Source organism: Mus pahari, chromosome 4, assembly GCF_900095145.1.
Source record: "Mus pahari chromosome 4, PAHARI_EIJ_v1.1, whole genome shotgun sequence".
Lineage (NCBI taxonomy): Eukaryota > Metazoa > Chordata > Mammalia > Rodentia > Muridae > Mus > Mus pahari.
In genome coordinates, this window is record NC_034593.1 from 23,927,417 (window position 1) to 23,946,864 (window position 19,448).

At 39.7% G+C, this 19,448-nt stretch overlaps 1 protein-coding gene across 3 annotated transcripts in view; it reads left to right on the forward strand.

Moving 5' to 3' along the window:
• The window catches only part of LOC110320670 (EGF-like and EMI domain-containing protein 1), a 569,140-nt gene that overhangs the window by 62,072 nt on the left and 487,620 nt on the right, over window positions 1-19,448 (forward strand). For all 3 annotated transcript variants that reach the window (XM_021196777.1, XM_029537778.1, XM_021196778.2), the window contains exons 2-4: window positions 2,169-2,303; window positions 5,198-5,307; window positions 6,846-6,950. In XM_021196777.1, coding sequence (XP_021052436.1) covers window positions 2,169-2,303; window positions 5,198-5,307; window positions 6,846-6,950 — 350 coding nt within the window. The remainder of the gene's footprint in view (window positions 1-2,168; window positions 2,304-5,197; window positions 5,308-6,845; window positions 6,951-19,448) is intronic.

A 19,448-nucleotide genomic window follows, 5' to 3' on the forward strand; every position in this document is an offset into this window, starting at 1 on the left:
TGAGCCACCATGTGGTTGCTGGGATTTGAACTCCGGACCTTCAGGAGAGCAGTCGGGTGCTCTTACCCACTGAGCCATCTCACCAGCCCAATAAATAACTTTCAAATGAGTGGATTGGTGGGTAGATAGAAGGAGATGTTGGACATTGGAATTCAATGTGGACTTCTGTGTAATGCATTACACTGTTGATAATAAAATATCAGACCTTTGTGCTCATTCTATTGGAGCTGCTTGGCTCACAAAAATCATATAAGAGCAAATAGAGATACATTTGTATTCATGTGTACATACAAATATATTTGTATCTCTATAGAGATGATTTTACATTATATATAATAAATAAAGTATATATTATATACTTGTACATATATGTCCATATATACAAATATATGTATATACGTGTATATACATAAGAATACAAGTATACTTGTATTCTCTATATTAGCAGATTTTTTGTTTTTGTTTTTCAAGATGGATTTGTGTGTGTGTGTGTGTGTGTGTGTGTGTGTGTGTGTGTGTGTGTGCCCTGGCTATTCTGGACTCACAGAGATCTGCCTACTTCTGCCTCCAAAGTGCTGGGAGTAAAGGTATGTGCCACCATGCCTGGCTAACAGATTCTTAAAAGCTAGGAATCTCTTTAGACTTGCTGACTATTCAAATGTGCTATTCCAACACATAAATGAAGTTCAGCGGTTGACAATGACAAATCTAAATAATTGCCTCTTAGAAATGTATGTGGATGTAAGAAGTGAGCTGTGAGATCCTATGGTGCTAAGGAAAGGGAACTGTGGTCAGCGGGGGCGGTGTCACTGGGTCTTGTTTGGGCACACTTTTAGACACTTGTTTAACTGTATTAAGTTTGTATCCCCAGGCAAGATCACAGCGAATTTTAGGAGCCGACTGTAGCAACTCAAATAGAGGTCATGTTTTTCTTTAGCTGAGTGTGAGTAGGATCCCAGTCCATTAAATGATTTGAGACTGGGAGTAAGGCACACTGCACCAGAATGTCAGCTTTCTGGAATCAGGAACATCAGAGTTGGACTAATCTTTCACATTCTCAGTTTGTGTCAGTGTGTGAAATGTCAAAGGCCTTGGAGGCATGGGATACATGTGAGGATTGTCTAGCTTGCTAATATAATTAGTATTATTCCAAATGAAGACTACTTTGAACTAGAAAAATAGGTTGATACCAAAAGAACTCTTACACTTACAAAAACTTCTAAGTGAATGGTACTTCATGGAGATTATCAGTATATTCTAGTCCTATAGTCCTATGAGTCTGGACTAACTTTCTTTAAGGCTATATTCCTGTAGTGGGATCCTGCAGTGTGATGCTCTTCTTCACTGTCAACAGACCTTTGGACCCACACCTTTTCCTTCCCAGATTGCTTTATAACAGAAGCAGGAAGCAAGCCACGACAGGGAGGTTAAAAATTATTTGTTTAAACAAACATCACATTACATGTGAAATCAAGTTAAATATATACAGATGGAAAATACCGCTCAGAAATGAGTTCCAGGAAAGAGTGAAGTTCACCGATGAACTGGCTTCATGGGCATTGCAAATCCTGACATTCTTCTCCTTTCTAAACTTTGGCTCAAAAAATTCAGAACTTAATATGCAGCCTAATGATCTTAACCACGTTGGAATGCAACAACTTTCATATCTCTAAGATGTTCTTGATCTTCAAAACCTATTTCAGTTTTCTCTCTTCCTGTCTTCTGATATCACAAATATTTTACTTTAATTGACACATGATAACTATAATAGCTATGAAGCCTGAACTTTTCAAAAATATTGCCTGACTTTTTGTCTGTCATTTTTTAAAAAGATTTATTTGTTTTATGTATATGTATTTTGTATTTTTTTGTTTTTTTTTTTTTGGATATGAGTATGTTGTCTTCATGCACACCAGAAAAGGGAATTGGATCCCATTACAGATCGTTGTGAGCCACCGTGTGGTGCTAACAATTGAAGCCAGGACCTCTGGAAGAGCAGCTAGTGCTCTTAACCACTGAGCCATCCTCCCAGTCCTCACCTGTTACTTCCTATAAGTACTCCTCTAATCCATTATAAACGTTTTGTGAAAAAATATACAGATAAGCACCTATGCTTCTAAAAAAAAAAAAAAAAAAAACCTGCTCACATCATTTCTCTTTTTGTGAAGGCCAAACGTCTGCAGAGAGGAGCAGCTGACCTTAGTGAGACTGTCACGCCCATGCACCCAAGCCTTCATAGATACCATCCAGTTCTGGAAACAAGGCTGCTCAGGCCCACGGTGGTGTGTGGGATACGAGAGAAGGTAAGGTGGTGTCCTAACTCTTGTAACTGTTAAATCCCCAAACCAGAAGCCTCATCTGTTCCTCAATACTTTGTCCAGTGAACTGCTGTAGGAAATGGTTGGATAATTAAGTAAAAGGGCCAAGGAGCACTTACCAGAAAGATTCACAGTTACACAGCTTCTTTCATCAGTGGACTGGGTACTTATTTTATGTTAAATCTCCATTATGTGTGAACTATTTTTGGTTTTATGACACCAATTTTACCTCGGGATATGATGTAGCATTGAAAGCTAAAGATCAGAGAACCCGCAGAAACAAGGGATATTGTGTTGGTTTGCTAAATTTGGCTCTGCTTGATCCAGGGTCTCTGCAGCTGTGAACCAACATCTGACCTGCTCTTGTCACGGCAAAACACTTTGATACCACAGATTCTTTAACTTTACTACAGCCTTTGAACGCGGATCAACACAGCGGGCTGTGAGAATGGAGAAAAGCAAGTGTCCACAATGCTTTCTAAGAGTCCCAGCTTCAGGGAGACCTTATGTTTTCAAAGATTTAAAATAGTTTCACAAATCCCATAAGAACCTTTTGATGCTAATGGGTGCTAATGGGTTGGGTTTTATGTAAATGATTCAAGAAGATCTAAAGTTAAGATAAATCTTAATATGAAAGCGTGGTTCCAGGTTAATGAATTCATTAAGACTATGATCAGCAGTGAAATGTTAGGGCATTTTTAAGTATCTAGCCATTTCACCATACAAGTATGGTATCAGTTATAATACAGACTAAATACTTTATAACTGTAAATATGTGTATGTGTGTGTGCATATGCATATGTGTATGTGTATTTATCCTTTAGATTAGTATTCTTTTGGTGGTGTTTTAAATTGAGGATATTTAATTGACAGTTAATTCAGAAAGACTTCCCTATCTATTACTTGCTTTGTGACCCCAAGTTAGATTCATATATTTCTCTGAGCTTTAGTGTGTAGAGCTGTAAAAATATCGGCACACACGGATAGCATGAGGAGTGCTGAACACTTATCTTCAGGCTTGGTAGCCTGAAGGTGCTCAAGATGTGTGTTAATACAAACCAATAAACATTAATTTATCACAAAAATTAGAAGAGTCTGTGTGTGTGTGTGTGTGTGTGTGTGTGTGTGTGTGTGCGTGTGCATGCCCCTGTGCCATGGTACACATTCTGTGGTCAGAGGACAGCCCGAGTGTTGGTTTTCACTTTCGAGGTTGTTTGAGACCAGGATACACTGTGTGCTAACTTACCTGGCCAGTGATTTCCAGGAATTCTCCTGCTTCTGCCTCCTACCTGCGCCCTAGGAGTACTGGGATTATAAATGCATTCCAGTTTTCATGTATATTCCAGGGGTTGAACCAAGGTCACCAGCTTGGAGAAGAAGTCCTTTACCAACTACGACATTTCTCTAGCCCTAGAAATTGTTTTTGAGAATTTTTTTTATTTAATTTTTTGTATTACCCCAATGTGGTTTATTCATTGTAAATGTTGATCTGAATCAAAGAAAATGCTCAGCCTTGTAGCTGCTTAGAATCTGAGGAAAACAAACATGAATATGTAACACAGGCTTCATCTGTTTACCATTGAGCACTTGCTAGTTTAACAGTTCTGCTTGGGGCACTGATTGGGAAGGGTAGCAATGGAGGAAAATAATTGGCATCTTGCCAAACATCCCCTTTTTTATTTGTATGTACCTCGAGTCATATCCTAATTGGAAAAAATGTACACAAAAAAATACTAGGCAGTATTTCAAGATGCTGTATAATTAAATGCCATAAGCGATGTTGAAGCCAATAAACTCTGTAGCAATAAAGAGAGTGGACATAGAGGGGGAAGACTTTAGAGGAAGTGGAAATAGAAACTGGTTTTGAACAATGAAGGATGCGCGCTAGGACATAGGACAATGTACATGAGTACAAATGACGGAGCTAGAACTTTGAGGATAAAGCATACATGGAACGTTTGCTAGGAAATCAGCATGCTTTGAGATGTTGGGTAACACAGTCAGCAGACAGTTCAACCCAGTGGTAAACGTTCTGCTCCTTTCTCATGAAAAGGTCTTTGAAATCCTCTGTTATTGTAATTGCTACATCCCAAGTGAAATTTTGACATTTATTTTTTTAAATAAAGATTTTATTTTTAAGTGTGTGTGTGTGTGTGTGTGTGTGTGTGTGTATGTGTGTGTGTGTACGCACACTCAGTTTGTGCATATGAGTACAATGTCCTCAGAGGCCAGAAAGGCGTGTCAGATCACCTGGAACTGGAGCTACAGGCAGTGGTAAGCTGCTACAGATGTACACTGGAAACTTGAATCCTCTGCAGGAGCTCTGAGCCATCTCTGCAGCCCATATACACACTTTTTCATGTACTGTGCTCATTCTGGGGGCACATACGGTTCCTTCAGTTGATTCCTTACATCTCCCTACCCCAAATAAGGACAGTTACTATGTTTCAGACTTTAAGTCTGGTTGAGAATGCAAGCTATGGTGGGACCAATGTATAATGAACCTTTGATGTTGACCTGAAATGCATAACTCTTCTCTTTCAGGATTTCAGTATTCTTCTTACAACTTTGGATTTCACACTTGATAACTTGAGAGGTCTTCATGACAGACTATGCTATCTGGGTATCAGGATAAACTATGCATAGGGTCCTTCTTAATCTTCCTCAGCCTATGCCTATGTTGATTACATGTGTGATGTGGTAGTCGTGTACTATATACAAAGTATGTATCTATAGCTATCCATCTTCTTACTCGTCTACCTCCCAATGTATGTGGCAGGATTCGAAGTACTGGGAGGCAATTTTATAACTGTGAAATGATAAGTTTGCCATCAGAAGAATGATACATTTTTCCTGATTGATAATCCTGTGCTCTGTAGGATTCGCTACTACATCATCTACAGACATGTATATGCCACAGAGCACCAGACAGTCTTCAGGTGCTGCCCTGGTTGGATCCGATGGGATGATGAACCAGGCTGCTTCTCTTGTAAGTTGTAATTCTTCCTGGCAAGTTATACGTTACAAGAGGGAAATGCTGTTGCTTCGACCACATGATGAATATCACATTTCAGCATCTTAGAAGCACTGCAGCATCTAGACCAATGACTCTCAACCTTCCTAGTGCTGTGACCCTTTAATGCAGTTCCTCTGTTTGTGGTGACCCCCAACTATAAAATGTTTTGTTGCTACTTCATAACTCTAATTTTGCTATTGGTATGAATCACAATGTAAATATCTGTATTTTCTGGCGACCTCTGTGAGGGGTCACAACCCCCAGGTTGAGAACCACTGCTCTACCCTAGTGACTCACCATAACATGGAAAAAAAATGTGCAGAGAAAGCCTTTCTGTTAAGCATCTTAATGATGAGTTGTAGTTCAGGACCCATGAAAGCTGCTCTGTATTCTGTCAATATAAAGGACAGTTACTTTAAAGCCAGAAAGGTTTTCCTTGATGTCCATCCCACTTGTCTGTTTGCCCCTCTCTCATATCATCAAATTTGTAATCCATAGTTGGTTCAAAAGTCCAGAGGGAAATCACTGTACTAAATCTAAATGGGATTTCTTGACTTGGGCTTGTCATGATTAATTGCAGAACTCTAGACGCAAGGTACTTTCAAGATGAGGTTTTGCTCTGTTTACAAACCTCTGGCGACAGCATTTCAGAACCTTCAGAATGCTGTGTTTGTCAGCTCTCAGGTCAGAACCAGCAGCATCATGTGGCTCACAAGGCAGAGAAAGGTGGTCTGCTTCATGAGCCTTTATCTGCATTTTGTGTTAAAGGTGATTGCCAAGTCCCTTAGATGGCTCCATGGGTCTAGTCAATGCCGCACCATACCACAGTTCATCTCTCTTTCCTCTGTGTGCTGTAGAGAGTTTGCAAACATCCAGTCTCCTTTCCCTATGAGCTTTCTGCTCTTGAAATAGAATAGAAAAGTTTTGTAGAATGTGGGCATAGGGTTGAGTGCTGTGTCAAGAGTATGTTTAAACTCATGCCACTGTAGCTGATTGGTTTAACATTAGTGAAAAGATCTTCCCACAATCCCGTTATAACTATGTTATAAAGTCTAGGAAATTGACAGCTCAGTACAGAGGTCTTTATATTTATTGCTTAACAACTACTCAAGTTCTTTACCTCTGGTTAAATATTAGCATTTCATTTGATTTTTGAAATTTTGTTTTTAAGATCATTTTGACCACAGTCAACTTCTTTATGCCAATACTTGACTTACAATGTGAATACAAATAGTTTGGTGTCTTGTCTTAAGTCTTTCTAGAGGGGTTCTCAGAATCTGCATTCATGCAAAAGCTGCAGAAATGTTCCTACAGATAATTCTGCAAGTCTTCAAACAATCAGCCATTGTCTCACAATGGCAATTTTCTATAAAAATTTTACAGTGTATCTTCTGGAGGGGCCGGTGGAAACTTCTAGATCATGTTATATTAACTGTTCAATGTGTACCTATTCTGATGGTTTCCTTTCTTTTTCCCACTCTACCTGTCCTTCTATTGCACAACCCTTTTAGCTCTCTCTTCCTTGGGAACTCATTTCAGTGGAAGGGAGTGCTCATATCAGGACACTCAGCAGTGCCTTTGTTCACAAGGATTTCATGGACCCCACTGCCAATATGGTAAGTCACTAACAGGACGATTCTGTCATGATTTAGCATCACCTGCCAGCTGTGTCCTGGAGGGCTACCTCTCTGGGAATTAATGACCACTGAAAATGAGTGACCAAGCAGAAATCCAGACTCACAGTGTAATAAGCATCATAAAATATGCCTTGTGGTTTAGTTGTACGTCTTCACTGTAAGAGTTCAAAAGGCCATTGTTAAGTGGAAGATGCTCTCTTTTGTAAAGAAAGTGTCAGATCTCATAAATATCTCATGGAAGATAGCTTGAAACTGCTGCTGTGGTATGGTAGTCTGTGAGATCTCTGGACTCCATAAGTGAGCAAAATACAATGAGCATGAACTTCTTGTTATGTAATATTGAATAATCTTAACCTGATAGCTTAAAAAAATTAACAAAACCTGCAAGTCATAGACTTGGATGGTTCCCAAAGCTTCAAAAATTGTTAATCTACTTTTCAAGATTGGAAACTTAATTGTTAATTTGGACATATACATATATGATGCTTCTTGTGTGGGGAGACTCCAAATGACCAATGATTTAGCCTCTACTACAGAATGAAGCTTTACTTAAAGCAGTTGATATGTGTGTCTTTTTTGTCTACTGCTTGGATTTTTAAAAATGAATCTAAACATATGACTCCTGAGGTCCCAGAACTCATGTGCTTGGGGCTCTTCCACACTTTAAGGACAATGCTCCTCCTGTCTCCCATGGGTCACTTCAGAGATATTCTTATAAGTTAATTCCCAAACTCTTTTCTGAGTTGACATTTTAAAAACATATGGATGAGCATGAAGCTGGTGGGCTTATAATTTGACTATAAGACTGAATTTTTTTTTTAGACAAAGATAAGTGGAGGCTTTGAGCTCCAGGCTGTATCTTTATTACTTTGCTAAATGTTTTCATAAGTAACAAAAAAATCACACATGAATCCCTGGTAACAAATTATTTGACTTTAAATACTAAATTGGTACTAAATTGACACTAAAGGTTTCTTAGCCCCGTAACCATGGTGGGGAGTTACAGATGTTATTGGTTCACTAAGATATTTTTTTTAAAACAATATAATTAGTTATTAATTTATAAATGCATTGTTTTGTGGAGCAAATCTTGCAGGATATCAGGTCCCAGAGGACAAAGGTAATAAAAGAGGCATATGGTAATAATAATGGCCCAATTATACCTGAGTTAATTTATTCTTTATTGTTTACACCAGTGCGTGAATATTTTGATGATTCCAACTTCTTAACAACTCCCATGCCTAAGTAATAAATGTGCTATCTGGAATTTAAGTTGTCAGGTAGTCCTTCTTTTTGTTTTTTTCATTGTTTTGGCTTGGTGGATAATTTTAAACATAGGAAGAAAGATTGTCTTTTGCACAAGCTTGTCCACACACCATGAAGTCTCTAGAGCCACAGGATGACACCGACATACAAAATCCTTGCCAGGAATCCCTGCCGGGCTTGCCAGGGCTGCTGTCCAGGCAAGCTTACCTTAGATTCTGACACTGTTTCTTCTCCTGCTATAGGGATCTTGTTGAATATAAAAAGGAATTGACAACCTAAGGCCTTGTTCCCAAAGAGTAGAAGTTTAGACTTCCCCTGCATGGGACTGTATTTCACCCACACAATTGTGGAACCCTTAACTATATAAACTAAGGTGGTTTTAATGGATAAAATTTGAAGACTTTCTAGGAAACCAAGCAGTTAGGAAGCAAGTGGAGAACCTAATTAAAAAGAAATTATATTATAGCCTGGTGAGAAAGCCTTTAACGTACCACTTCTTTAGGAGCCAGAGATCTTATGTCTGATGTGTGCCCCCTTGTCTATATATGTGCATATATATCACAGTAAAATATCTTTAATATTATGTTTGAAATCATATGTAAAATAACTCAAGAGTTAAAACATTAAAAAATTCTAAGTATTACAAAATCCCAGTCTATGTAGTATGGCAAACTGAAACTACACAGAACTGCTCCTGCCTACAGATGACTGTGACAGACACCCCATTAATATTTGTTTATATTCACATGGGTATGAATGTGAGAACACTGAAGAATATCTCAGCTATGGAGTTGTTGAGGTCAGTGACTATATGCAATATACTTAAGGAGTGTGTGTGTGTGTGTGTGTGTGTGTGTGTGTGTGTGTGATCTTATTTACTTATTTTTGATATTTACTAATGAGAGAATCCTCATATATTCATTCAGAACCAAGGATGTCATGCATATCTCAGACCATGAGGTTCACTGTACAGTGAGTTTGTAGCCTATAACAAAGTTGGTTCTACCATCACATATGGTTAAAAATAAGCCAGTTGCCCTCTTTAGGAGGAAGACTGTAGTCTTGTTCAGAGTGGGAATGTCCTAATAAGCGAGAACCACGCTTGACGTTAGTAATGATTCTAAAATTGCTGATCTACTTAACTCATCTGAAAAAAAAAAACCTGCCTCTAATAAGGCAAATGAAGAAAATGAATTTGGACAATTAGGAAGTAATGAAGAGCTTTCTGAAATCACTATTGATTAAAGAAATCAAAAGAAACACTTTGAAGATTTGAACACACGCAAATCAAGCGAGAGGGCTGGCGGTGAAGTTTTCTCTTTTGAAATGTTATGGCTTCAGAGAGATCTGGGTTGCTACATGAACTGATGAATTTCACACACAAGTCACACCTCATTTCCATGTCACTACAGGACCTTCCAATGTCGCTCTGCTCATAAGTCAAGTAATAGGATAATGTGGCCATTGGGAGGCTTCAAGTTTCCTTATTTTCTGTGAGTATATTTGTTCATATACTCTGTAGGTCAGTCAATCAACCTTATATTGAGGCTCCCAGTTAGTAAATATTTATATAACAAGGTGTGTAGTAGATGCTTCAGATGTGAAAACAGTTTAATCTTCGTCTGGTGGGAAACAGAGACCAGAAAGCCTATGCTTATTATGCAATTCACCATTGCTTTGATGGAGAATGATTCTGTCCTTAAAGAAGTAGGATGTTTATCTATGTTATACCAGGAGGAGAGGAAAGGTTTCTCAAAAACGCTTGTAAGTATGAAATACAGCCAGTTATTAAAGAAAAACAGAATAATCACATGAAATTTGGTAGAGATACTAGTATATTTTCCACAGACACAGGAAAATCACCATAGATCAAGGAGCAAAAACAATTGTCTTGGCTATAGAAAGTGGTTCTGATAAGTGACCAAAAATATGACATCTGCCCTAGGTCTGGGGAAGAATTCCTTGGCCTGTTTTGATATAGCCAAACCTGGTGTTTGAAGACTTTATATGCAGAGGGATAACTGGTGGAATTCTTAATAATTCTGTTAAGTTTGCTTTTCTGAATATGGCAGACCTAGAGTTGAAGAGTTTCTCTCTCTCTCTCTCTCTCTCTCTCTCTCTCTCTCTCTCTCTCTCTCTCTCTCTCTCTCTCCCCCTCTCTCCCCCACTCGTGTGTGTATGTGTGTGTGTGTTAGTGAACATGTATGCACATAAGCATACAAAGTCCATAAGATGACATCTGGACATCTTTATTTGTCCTTCTCCCTTATTCCTTTAAGGCAGGATCTCTCCCCGGACTTGGTGCTCTGTGTTTCTCAGCTAGACTGGAAGTCTGCAAGCCCCAGCATTGCCCCTAGCCCCATACCTTTCAGAGCCCTATGGAAGGCTTGGTTTGTTCCCCAGGTGCTGTGATCTGAATTCCCAGACTCTCGATTGTGCAGTTAGCACCCATAACTGCAGAGCCACCTTTGTAGGTCAAGTTGGGGTGTCCTGAACGTGCACCATCACTTGACTCTCCATTTTCTGTACTTATGGAAGAATTCCCAAATGTCCTTACCACCTCAAAATATGGTACTTGGATATATGAACATTAAGACGTGTTTAGAATGATATGTGGGGAGTTTTCAGGCATTGTGAGACTAAGGCTATAGGCATCACTGTTGACTATGCTGTCTTAGAGAAATTGTATTTCCAGTCTCAGCATCCTCATTTTTAAAGAGACAAATACAAACTTCAGCTTGCCTGAGCTCCAACAATGTTCCAGACTCTTTTGAGAATTTCGTATCCATTAAATTACCAATGATCTAAAGGCTGTGGAATGAATATTATATTCTTACTGGAGTCATAGAGACTCGTCTAAGACCAAGCATCAGGGATGTAGACCATGTAAGATCCCTAGATACTACATTCTGGCCCAAGAGCTTATCAGCTTGACCTGAAAGCTGGGATGTCATTCTGACAATTTTGGTGCAGCTGCATGGTGTGCGTGGGTTGTTCTTCGTGAGAGGCCTTAAGGGAAAACAGAAGCTTAGAAGCTGCATGCACCATCCGCCTCCACCACTTGCTTGCTGTGGTTACTCTGAGGGCCCTAGAGGGGGAGTTTGTGACAGAGGGGAAAGGCTCCAATTGCTTTGTTCCCTCCTCTGGGGAACTTGAACAACTTTTGGAGACTGAGTCACAGGTATACCTGACTAGTAGGCATGTTCTAGTCAAAGAACTGGATTGACTGTCTGTGTATAATAATGGTAGATAAGGCCATGGCAAAGTGTTTTCTTGCATTGAAATTTTCCTAAGGGCACTATTAATTTGAGCAATGCTATAGGTTAAACTTTCTTCCCTACGGCCACATTTCTTATATTGAAGTTTTGAATCCTAGTACCTTATAATGTATCTTATTTTGCTATAGGCTTGCTACAGATATAATTAAGTGAGGTTGTACTACAGCTAGTAGTGAAATTTTGAATAGAGAGACATGCACATCATGGAAGGCCATCAAGAGAAAAATGAAGCATCAGAATAGTGGTTGCATGTGACAAGAAATACCAAACATTTCCTACAAATGTCTAGAAGTGAGGTGAGAGGCAGCAGAGAGGCTTGCATCTTCATAGTCCTTAGGAGACAATATGGCATCTCCCAGTTCTAGCCAGAAGAGACTGAGTCAATCACATGGCACACGCGTGATATGTTTTCAGTTAATCCTCATGCTGTCTGTGCATGGCACTGTTTCATGGAATAAAACATGGATAGATATGTTTGCTTTTGTTGCTTACGTAACTCAGCTTGCGGCGTTTTGTTGCAGCACCATTAGGAAAGCAGTATCGGGAACTGGGGAGTTTCCCTTCACCTTCTGCTTCATTTCTGTAGTTGGCCTGGTGTAACAAGGAAAATGGGAAAGTGGCAGGGGGCTTAGTCAAAAACCAATCATGCTAAGGGAAGTGGGTAGCTTATTTTAATTGAATTATAAGATCAGTCCTGGAAGGTAATTTGGAAAAGAATGGAAAAAAAAATCATTCAGTGAAAACACTTAAAAATATCACCATTCTGTGAGCATTACAGGCAGATGTTATGGAATGATGTAAAGCATAGGTTCTGACATGGCGATGAATAGGTAGACATTTTGGCATCATGCAGCAGCTTGCACGAATTAAATGCTGGTGGTTCTGTTGTTTCTCACATAAAGATGCCTTGTTAGGGCCCTAAGCTCTCAGCAAGGGACAAGCAAATCCACATTAAAGTGACCACATTCTTTGTTCTATAAGTGGGCATAGGCTGTGGCAACCCTAGCATCTCTGGGGATCTGTGGTGGAGGAATTGGGGAAACCATCTATGAGGATGGTAAACTAAAATTTGGTATCCTTCCTCGTGCCCCGCCAAGGAATACCCTGCTTTTTGGAATCCATGCTTGAGATGTTTATCAGGATATTGATTTGGGAACTGCAGCTTTGGAAGAACGTTGCTGATGTACCCCCTCGGGGTGTCCTTTCCTCTGACATGTTAGCAGCCACAAGCCACAGTGACAGGAGACTGTGTGGTGAGCCCTTGATGTTTGCCAACACTGCAGTCACAGAGGAGAAGGCACAGCACCGTCCAGGGCTATTTGATTCCACAGGGTGTAACTGATGATAAAGTAGAACATGGTGAATGTTGATAATGATGACAATTATGGGTAACCTAGAAGTCATGTGAGCTTGAAGCTGTGCTAGGCACCGTATATATGTGTGGGTGTTGGACCCAACCCAATCTGTTAATATTGGGTGTTAAACTGCACCCAATCCTGTGCTGTTAATATACTTATCCTAACAATAACACATGCTTTTTGTTGCTGAAAACCCAATATTAGCAATTGGGTAAATTATGATAAAAAGAGGTTTCTCTGGACTCAGGCTCTGATTCAAGTGTGAGGGCCAAGGTCTGCTGATGGCCAACTTGCAGAGAACACAGCATCATGCGTAGAAACCAAGTGTGTGAGAGGCTTAACCTCTGAATTAGTCAATCCATTAACCCATCAATTATTAATTTATCATACACATGGATGTATCCGTCTACTCACCATACCGCATCTGAAATCAAAAATTTTAAAGATCCAAGTGGTTCCATCTTTTAATATCTCATAATGAGGATTGGCTTTCAACATGAGTTCAGGGAGAGACAACCCTGTATGGTTTGCACATGAAGCGTCCCCCCCCAAGAACTCACACACTGAGGGCATGTTTCCAAGCTGACGGTGCTTTGGGAATGAGGTCACAACCAGATGAAGGTCATATACCCCCACTTCCTCCCTGTGTTTAATCCTGGATCCATGCTGAGATGCTAGGAAACAAAAGGCTGTGGTGAGATCCTGTGTCCATCTGAGTTTTGCTCACAGAATAGGCATATGCTGACCTGTGTTATAGAAAAGTATACATTGTTCTTATAGAAACAGGAAAACAAATGGCTATAATGTAACGATTGGTCTTCTTCGAAACAGATTGAAACTGACACAGGAAGCAGGTCACAGAGAGAAGTGAGGCATGTGAAAGTGAATGCCCCACCCCAATCCATGTTGGCCAGGATAGACAGGACAGAGCTTAGCTGTTTGGATACGCAATGCCACAGGAGATGGGGATGTTTGTGCGAAAATATGTCTTTGTAAGATACAGCAATATGATGAAAGAATATGACATTCCAAAGGGAAAGAAAATGTCACACTGTCAAAGTAGCCTAACCTTACATAATCGTTTTTCTCTCTATTGCTGTTTGTAATAAATTTGTGTAGTCTTGCTTTATCTTATATTAAATCAAGCTCACTTTAGTGAATCAGGTAAAAAGTAAGATGGAAATGTCCCATTTGGTTTATTAACTTAAATACCATATTTTATTTTTTAATTGTTAAGAGTATTTCATTTACAATTTAATACAAAGTATCTTGATCCTATCTACCTCTCATATATTTATTTAGCATTCATTCATTCATTCATTCATTCATTCATTCAGTGTGTACAAGCATGCACTGTGTGCATGCCTAGTGCCTGAGGAGACCGGAAGAGGTCACCGGTCCCCTGGCAGTGGAGCTGCGGATGGTTGTGAGCTGCATGTGGATGCTGAGAACTGAATCCATACTCCTTGCAGATGTAGTCTTGACTGCCGATCCGTCTTTCTGGTCCCCTCTCACATTTTCTTCAGAACACACCAGCGTGATTTGAAAGGAGAACTTGGTTAGAACAAAGAGAACATGTTTTATTGAACAAGTAAACATTCTGTGTTCACTGCTCTTCGGGATCATGTATCTGAATTTTAAGTGCATGAATATCCATATGTTTGCATGGTAGGGGGAGGTTTTGTTCAAGTTCATGTGTTTCTGAGAAAAATGCATGAGATGTACAATAACATCACTTAGTTTGCCTCAACAGTTCAAACCTAGCTCTTTTTGAAAGCGTGATTCCTTGTTGTATCAGGAAAAGCTGGTCATGTGCTGTGGAACTAGGTGTCCAGTCCTATATCTTAGAAATGTGGCTGCCCAGTGTTAGACAGAGTGGTGTATTCAGTCATCAAAACCACTGCATGATTATAGTATTTCATGTTGTGTAAAGAAGAAAGGCTTCTAATATTTTGTGCCTTCAGTTGTGTCTGGCATTTTTGAGGACCAGGGTAGAAGGCAAAAGACTGAACACGGTGGCATTCCCCAAGTGGGAGAGTCTCACAAACCAGCTAACTTGAGTGTGACTTAATGGTGGATTTCCTGAGATGTTCAGAGTAGAAGATAAGGAGAAGCCTAAGAAGAGAGTCAGAGGATAGGTCTGAATGGGACAAAGGAGTATAGTGACATGGAGAAAACTTAGAAATCCAGGGACTGTCAATGTGTACAGTGTGTGTCAAGGCTAAGATCTTTTTGATAACAAGAACAGCTGTTGCAGGTGCCATCTTCCCTATTTATTTATACAGTGAGTTTGAGTACTCCAGGCAGAGGTCAGACACGGATGGTGCTCAATGCACAGGACATAATTTACCATCATTGTATTTAAAGTTATGACTAGAATGGTCTCCTTATTATACTCTGTTTCTCAGGGTCTGTTCTCTGGATCACCTCTTCTGCTGTATTTTAAGAAACATAAGATGGAATGAAACTTCCGGGTTTATGGCTGGGAAGATGTACGCCACGTGGCTCCATATAGTGTTCTCCTTCGCTGAACTTTTCAGAGCCCCCAATACACTGGTGTTCTGTGACTCTCGTGGTAGAGCTCGGAGACTCTTGCATATTCAAAAGCATTGTATGTGTGTATATAAGCATGTGCATATGTATGCATGTAGCAACAATTAATGAAAAGCAGGCCATGTATTTGAAAAGGACGAAGGGGATATATGGGCCCATTCGGAGGGAAGAGAGAAAAAGAGGAATGAGGGAGGAATGTAATTATACTAAAATCTAAAATTAAAGGGTATGAGGTAAAAAATAAATGTAGGTATAAGGTATTTTTAATGGAGCTATTTTGAAGCATTATTTTGTGTAGAACCTTCTTGCTTTAAAGAAATAATAAACACACATGTGAAGAGAGAGGGAGAGGCGCGAGAGAGTGCTACTTTTCCAATCTGTTCAACTACTAATGAAATATTTATGCAGTAGTGAAAAAAAAAACACGCAAGGTGCTTTCCCATATGTTACCTCACTCAAGCTCCCACCCACTCGATGGGAGAGTTTATATTATTACCAAATTAGAGTCAAGGTAACAGAGACACAGAAAGCCTAACTGCATTTCCTGGGTCACATTTGTTAGTAGCTAAGTCAATGTGTCAAACAGGGTTTCCAATGCTCAAGTTGTAGGTTGCTATCCCACAGCTAAATGGGCATGCATCAGGCTTGCAGCACAGTGGGTCCTGTGTGCCTTTTCTGTTTGTTTGTTTTATATATATATTTTGTTTAAATTGTTTTCTCTTTATTATTTTATTGAATTAATTATTTAAAAAAAAACACTTATTTATTTTATATATGTGAGGATACTGTCACTGCCTTCAGATACACCAGAAGAGGGCATCAGTTCCCACTGCAGATAGTTGTGAGCCAACATGTGGTTTCTAGGACCTCTGGAAGGGCATGTGGTTTCTAGGACCTCTTAACTACTGAGTCATATCTCCAGTCTGTATTTTATTTTACTATAGTGAGTATGGGAGGGGAGTGTAGTTGAGAGGTTGAAATGTGAGCAAACCTGACACACCCACTCATGACAGAAGTATGGATAGATACCACTAGTGAGTTGTATTGCGGGATTTGCCAGAAGCAGAGTGATCCCCCAACTAGTTGCATCACCAGTATCCTACCCCAGCATTGGTGATGGCTCATGGAAGCTGGAAACTTGGAGCACACTGAACATGCAGGCAGCTCAACAGATCAGAAAGTGTCCTCCCCTGGTAAGTCTGTTGCTCTCTGTCTCTTCCAGGTGCCATCTAGGCTGGCCTCTGCTTCTTATAGGCAGCTTGCTTGTCCCAAGAATGTCTCTCAGCAGTCCAGGCTTATATGTGCTTGAGAGGACAAGGGCTTTTTGTCAGTTTCAGGGACTTCCTGAGACTTTTGAGTACTTTTGTACTTAGCAAAACTTCCTTGTAATGTGGAATGTTTTGTCTCCCTTAGAACATTCTATTATTCACTCTGCTACCTCTGTGAGCATCCTGTATCTTAATGAGCTTCTCTCCAAGATAGAAGGTTTTCATTCTAGAGGAAGTTTCTATACAACAGATTTCCTTTGCTATTTTGGATACTCATTGTGGTTTTTATAATTCACATTTTCTTTTCCTCTAATCAGATGCTTTCCATTGTTTCATTAAACACAGTTAAACAAAGAATCCACGACTGCTTCATGATAATCTATTAGCACTTTAACAGACTTCAGAGAATACAGAAATTAATGGTGATGGAGGTCTGGTCTGGTAGTCAGCAAATAGTTGCTGATACATGATCTGGGAGTGCTGAGGGCTAACTCTAAGGGCGCTGTGAAGCTTTCTTTTCCTGTTTTACCACAAGGTTCAAACATGCCTGCCTTTCTACTCAAAGGCAAGTACTTGAATTTGGTAATAGTCCCTCTCTCCGCCTTATATGTCAACCTCTCAACTCCTGACACCTGTATCTGCTACTCCCATCAAATCCTAATAATCTGGTTTTTGACTATGAAACACATTGCCTTCCACACCCACTACTACTGCCCCTGCCTTCATATATTCTCAGATAAACTAGCTTTATCAGCTGCTATTTTAATAAGTATCTCTTGACCTTCCAAATAGCAATGGCCATAGGTACATCTTTAATGAGTATGTAAGTCGGAGATAAGTGCTCCAAATCAAAGATTTAAGAGAAACTAAAAATGTGTGTTAAAGAAATTAACCTTATCCAAGAGTGTTTTGCCCTTTGACTTCAGCCTCTGTGAGGTTTTCTTTAAGGCCTTAAAATGATATACTCGATGGCTTCCTCTGTCTCACTGGAGAGCTTGGGTCACCAGATAAGAGAATAAAGTAACAAGGCAGAGTTTGGCACACACCCAACTTGTCTTAAGGTTCTTAGCCCACCACAAAGACTAACAGTGTGATGAAAGATTCGGGCTTTGGGTGGCCATCAGAAGGTCTTGCTCTAGAGCCTCAAGCCAACTCTGTGGATATCTGTGATCAGCATCCTGAGTTATGGGTCCCCAGCAATGACTTTGAATGGTGGAGTTAGAATGAGCTTTCCTACTAGTGAGACTGTTCACGTGATCACAATATTTCCGAGAGGTTTATTTATATTTCCACCATGGGGAAACAGAAGCTTCCATTCTGGTATTTCTCCACACTCAATCCTATGCAAGCCTTCCTCTTGTAGTTTTAGTACAACAGTTTCCTGTGAGTTTAATGGGTCCCTGTAGCAAATCATTAAATTTGAGGATTGTTTTGGGAACCTCCTGACTGTACCTGTAGTTGGTACTAGGGCTGAACATGACGTCTTGTAGATGCTTCAGTTGCTTTTAACTTTCAAAGAGGGAAAGTCTCTTCTCTTGTTCAAGAGTCAAGTGTTTTGGGTATCTGCACTGTTTTCTATGACTGTGTAACACAGGGACAATGAGATGGTGCAGCACTCTGCTCAACTAAGTGGATGGGATGAAGGAGGTGTTTCCTCCTCGCTGCTAAAGAACAATGGTTTCTGGACTCCCTTTGTGGGCTGAAAGTAATAACTTAACACACCTATTTATTGAATCAGATGGCAAACCACAGAAGGCAAGTGTGAAAATAACATTATTATAATCCGTTGGAGCTGAACGATGCTGGAGACTGAGGACTTGGAGGAATAGGAAAAGAAAGCCCACGAGACCTGGAGTTTTAAGAGCCTGACTGCCTTTTGAGGAAACATTTGTTGAAGTTGTTGGGATGACTTAAAAATGGTTTAAAGACTGAATGCTAAAGAATGTTTAACTGAGGGTTTAGTTAGGTAACTTCACTAGGGGCTATTTTTTCCCCCGTTTCAACAGGAAAGAAGTTATATTTTGTTCTGTTGTGAGTAGTGGCGATCTCTGCTTTCTTTTATTACAAATAGCCTTCTCCAGGATCGTGGAGTTTCTACAATGTTGACATGTTTCTGTTATGTCCAACCCTGGGGAAGGGTCAAAGCAAATCTGTCACTTAAGTAAGAATAATTAAGCTAACTAAAGACCACCAGGGTTACTGAAGAGAACGATACCCTCCCCATAGCCTATGGGCCAGTTGTGTTATTTCCATGTTGACACATCAGAGTTTAGTGGGGAAGATGTCAGCAGTCCCTGTCAACATGTTCCTTACAGTCAGCCTGCTAAAGGTTGAACATATTTGAAAAAAAAAAATCAGTAAATGTATTTTTCTTCTCTTTATGACTTAAATAATATAACCTGACAGTTATTTATATAATATCCACACTATACTGGGCATTCTGAGTAGTCTAAACACTATTTATACAGAAAGGTGCACGGTTGGTGTGGAAATTCTGTTCCATTGTACCCTGTGGTCAGTAGCATGGTCATTGTGGTATCTTTAGAGTGGCACTTCAGTTCCAAGCTCCCTAGAAGACCAACGGGAGGTTGGACTACTCATCTTGGTCCTGATGTGGGTAAAGACTGGGAAAACATGTGGCCGCAGCTCTTTACTTATTCTTTTTTTATTTTATTTTTATTTTTATTTTTATTTATTTATTTATTTTTATTAGATATTTTCTTTATTTACATTTCTTTCTTCTTTTTTCTTTTT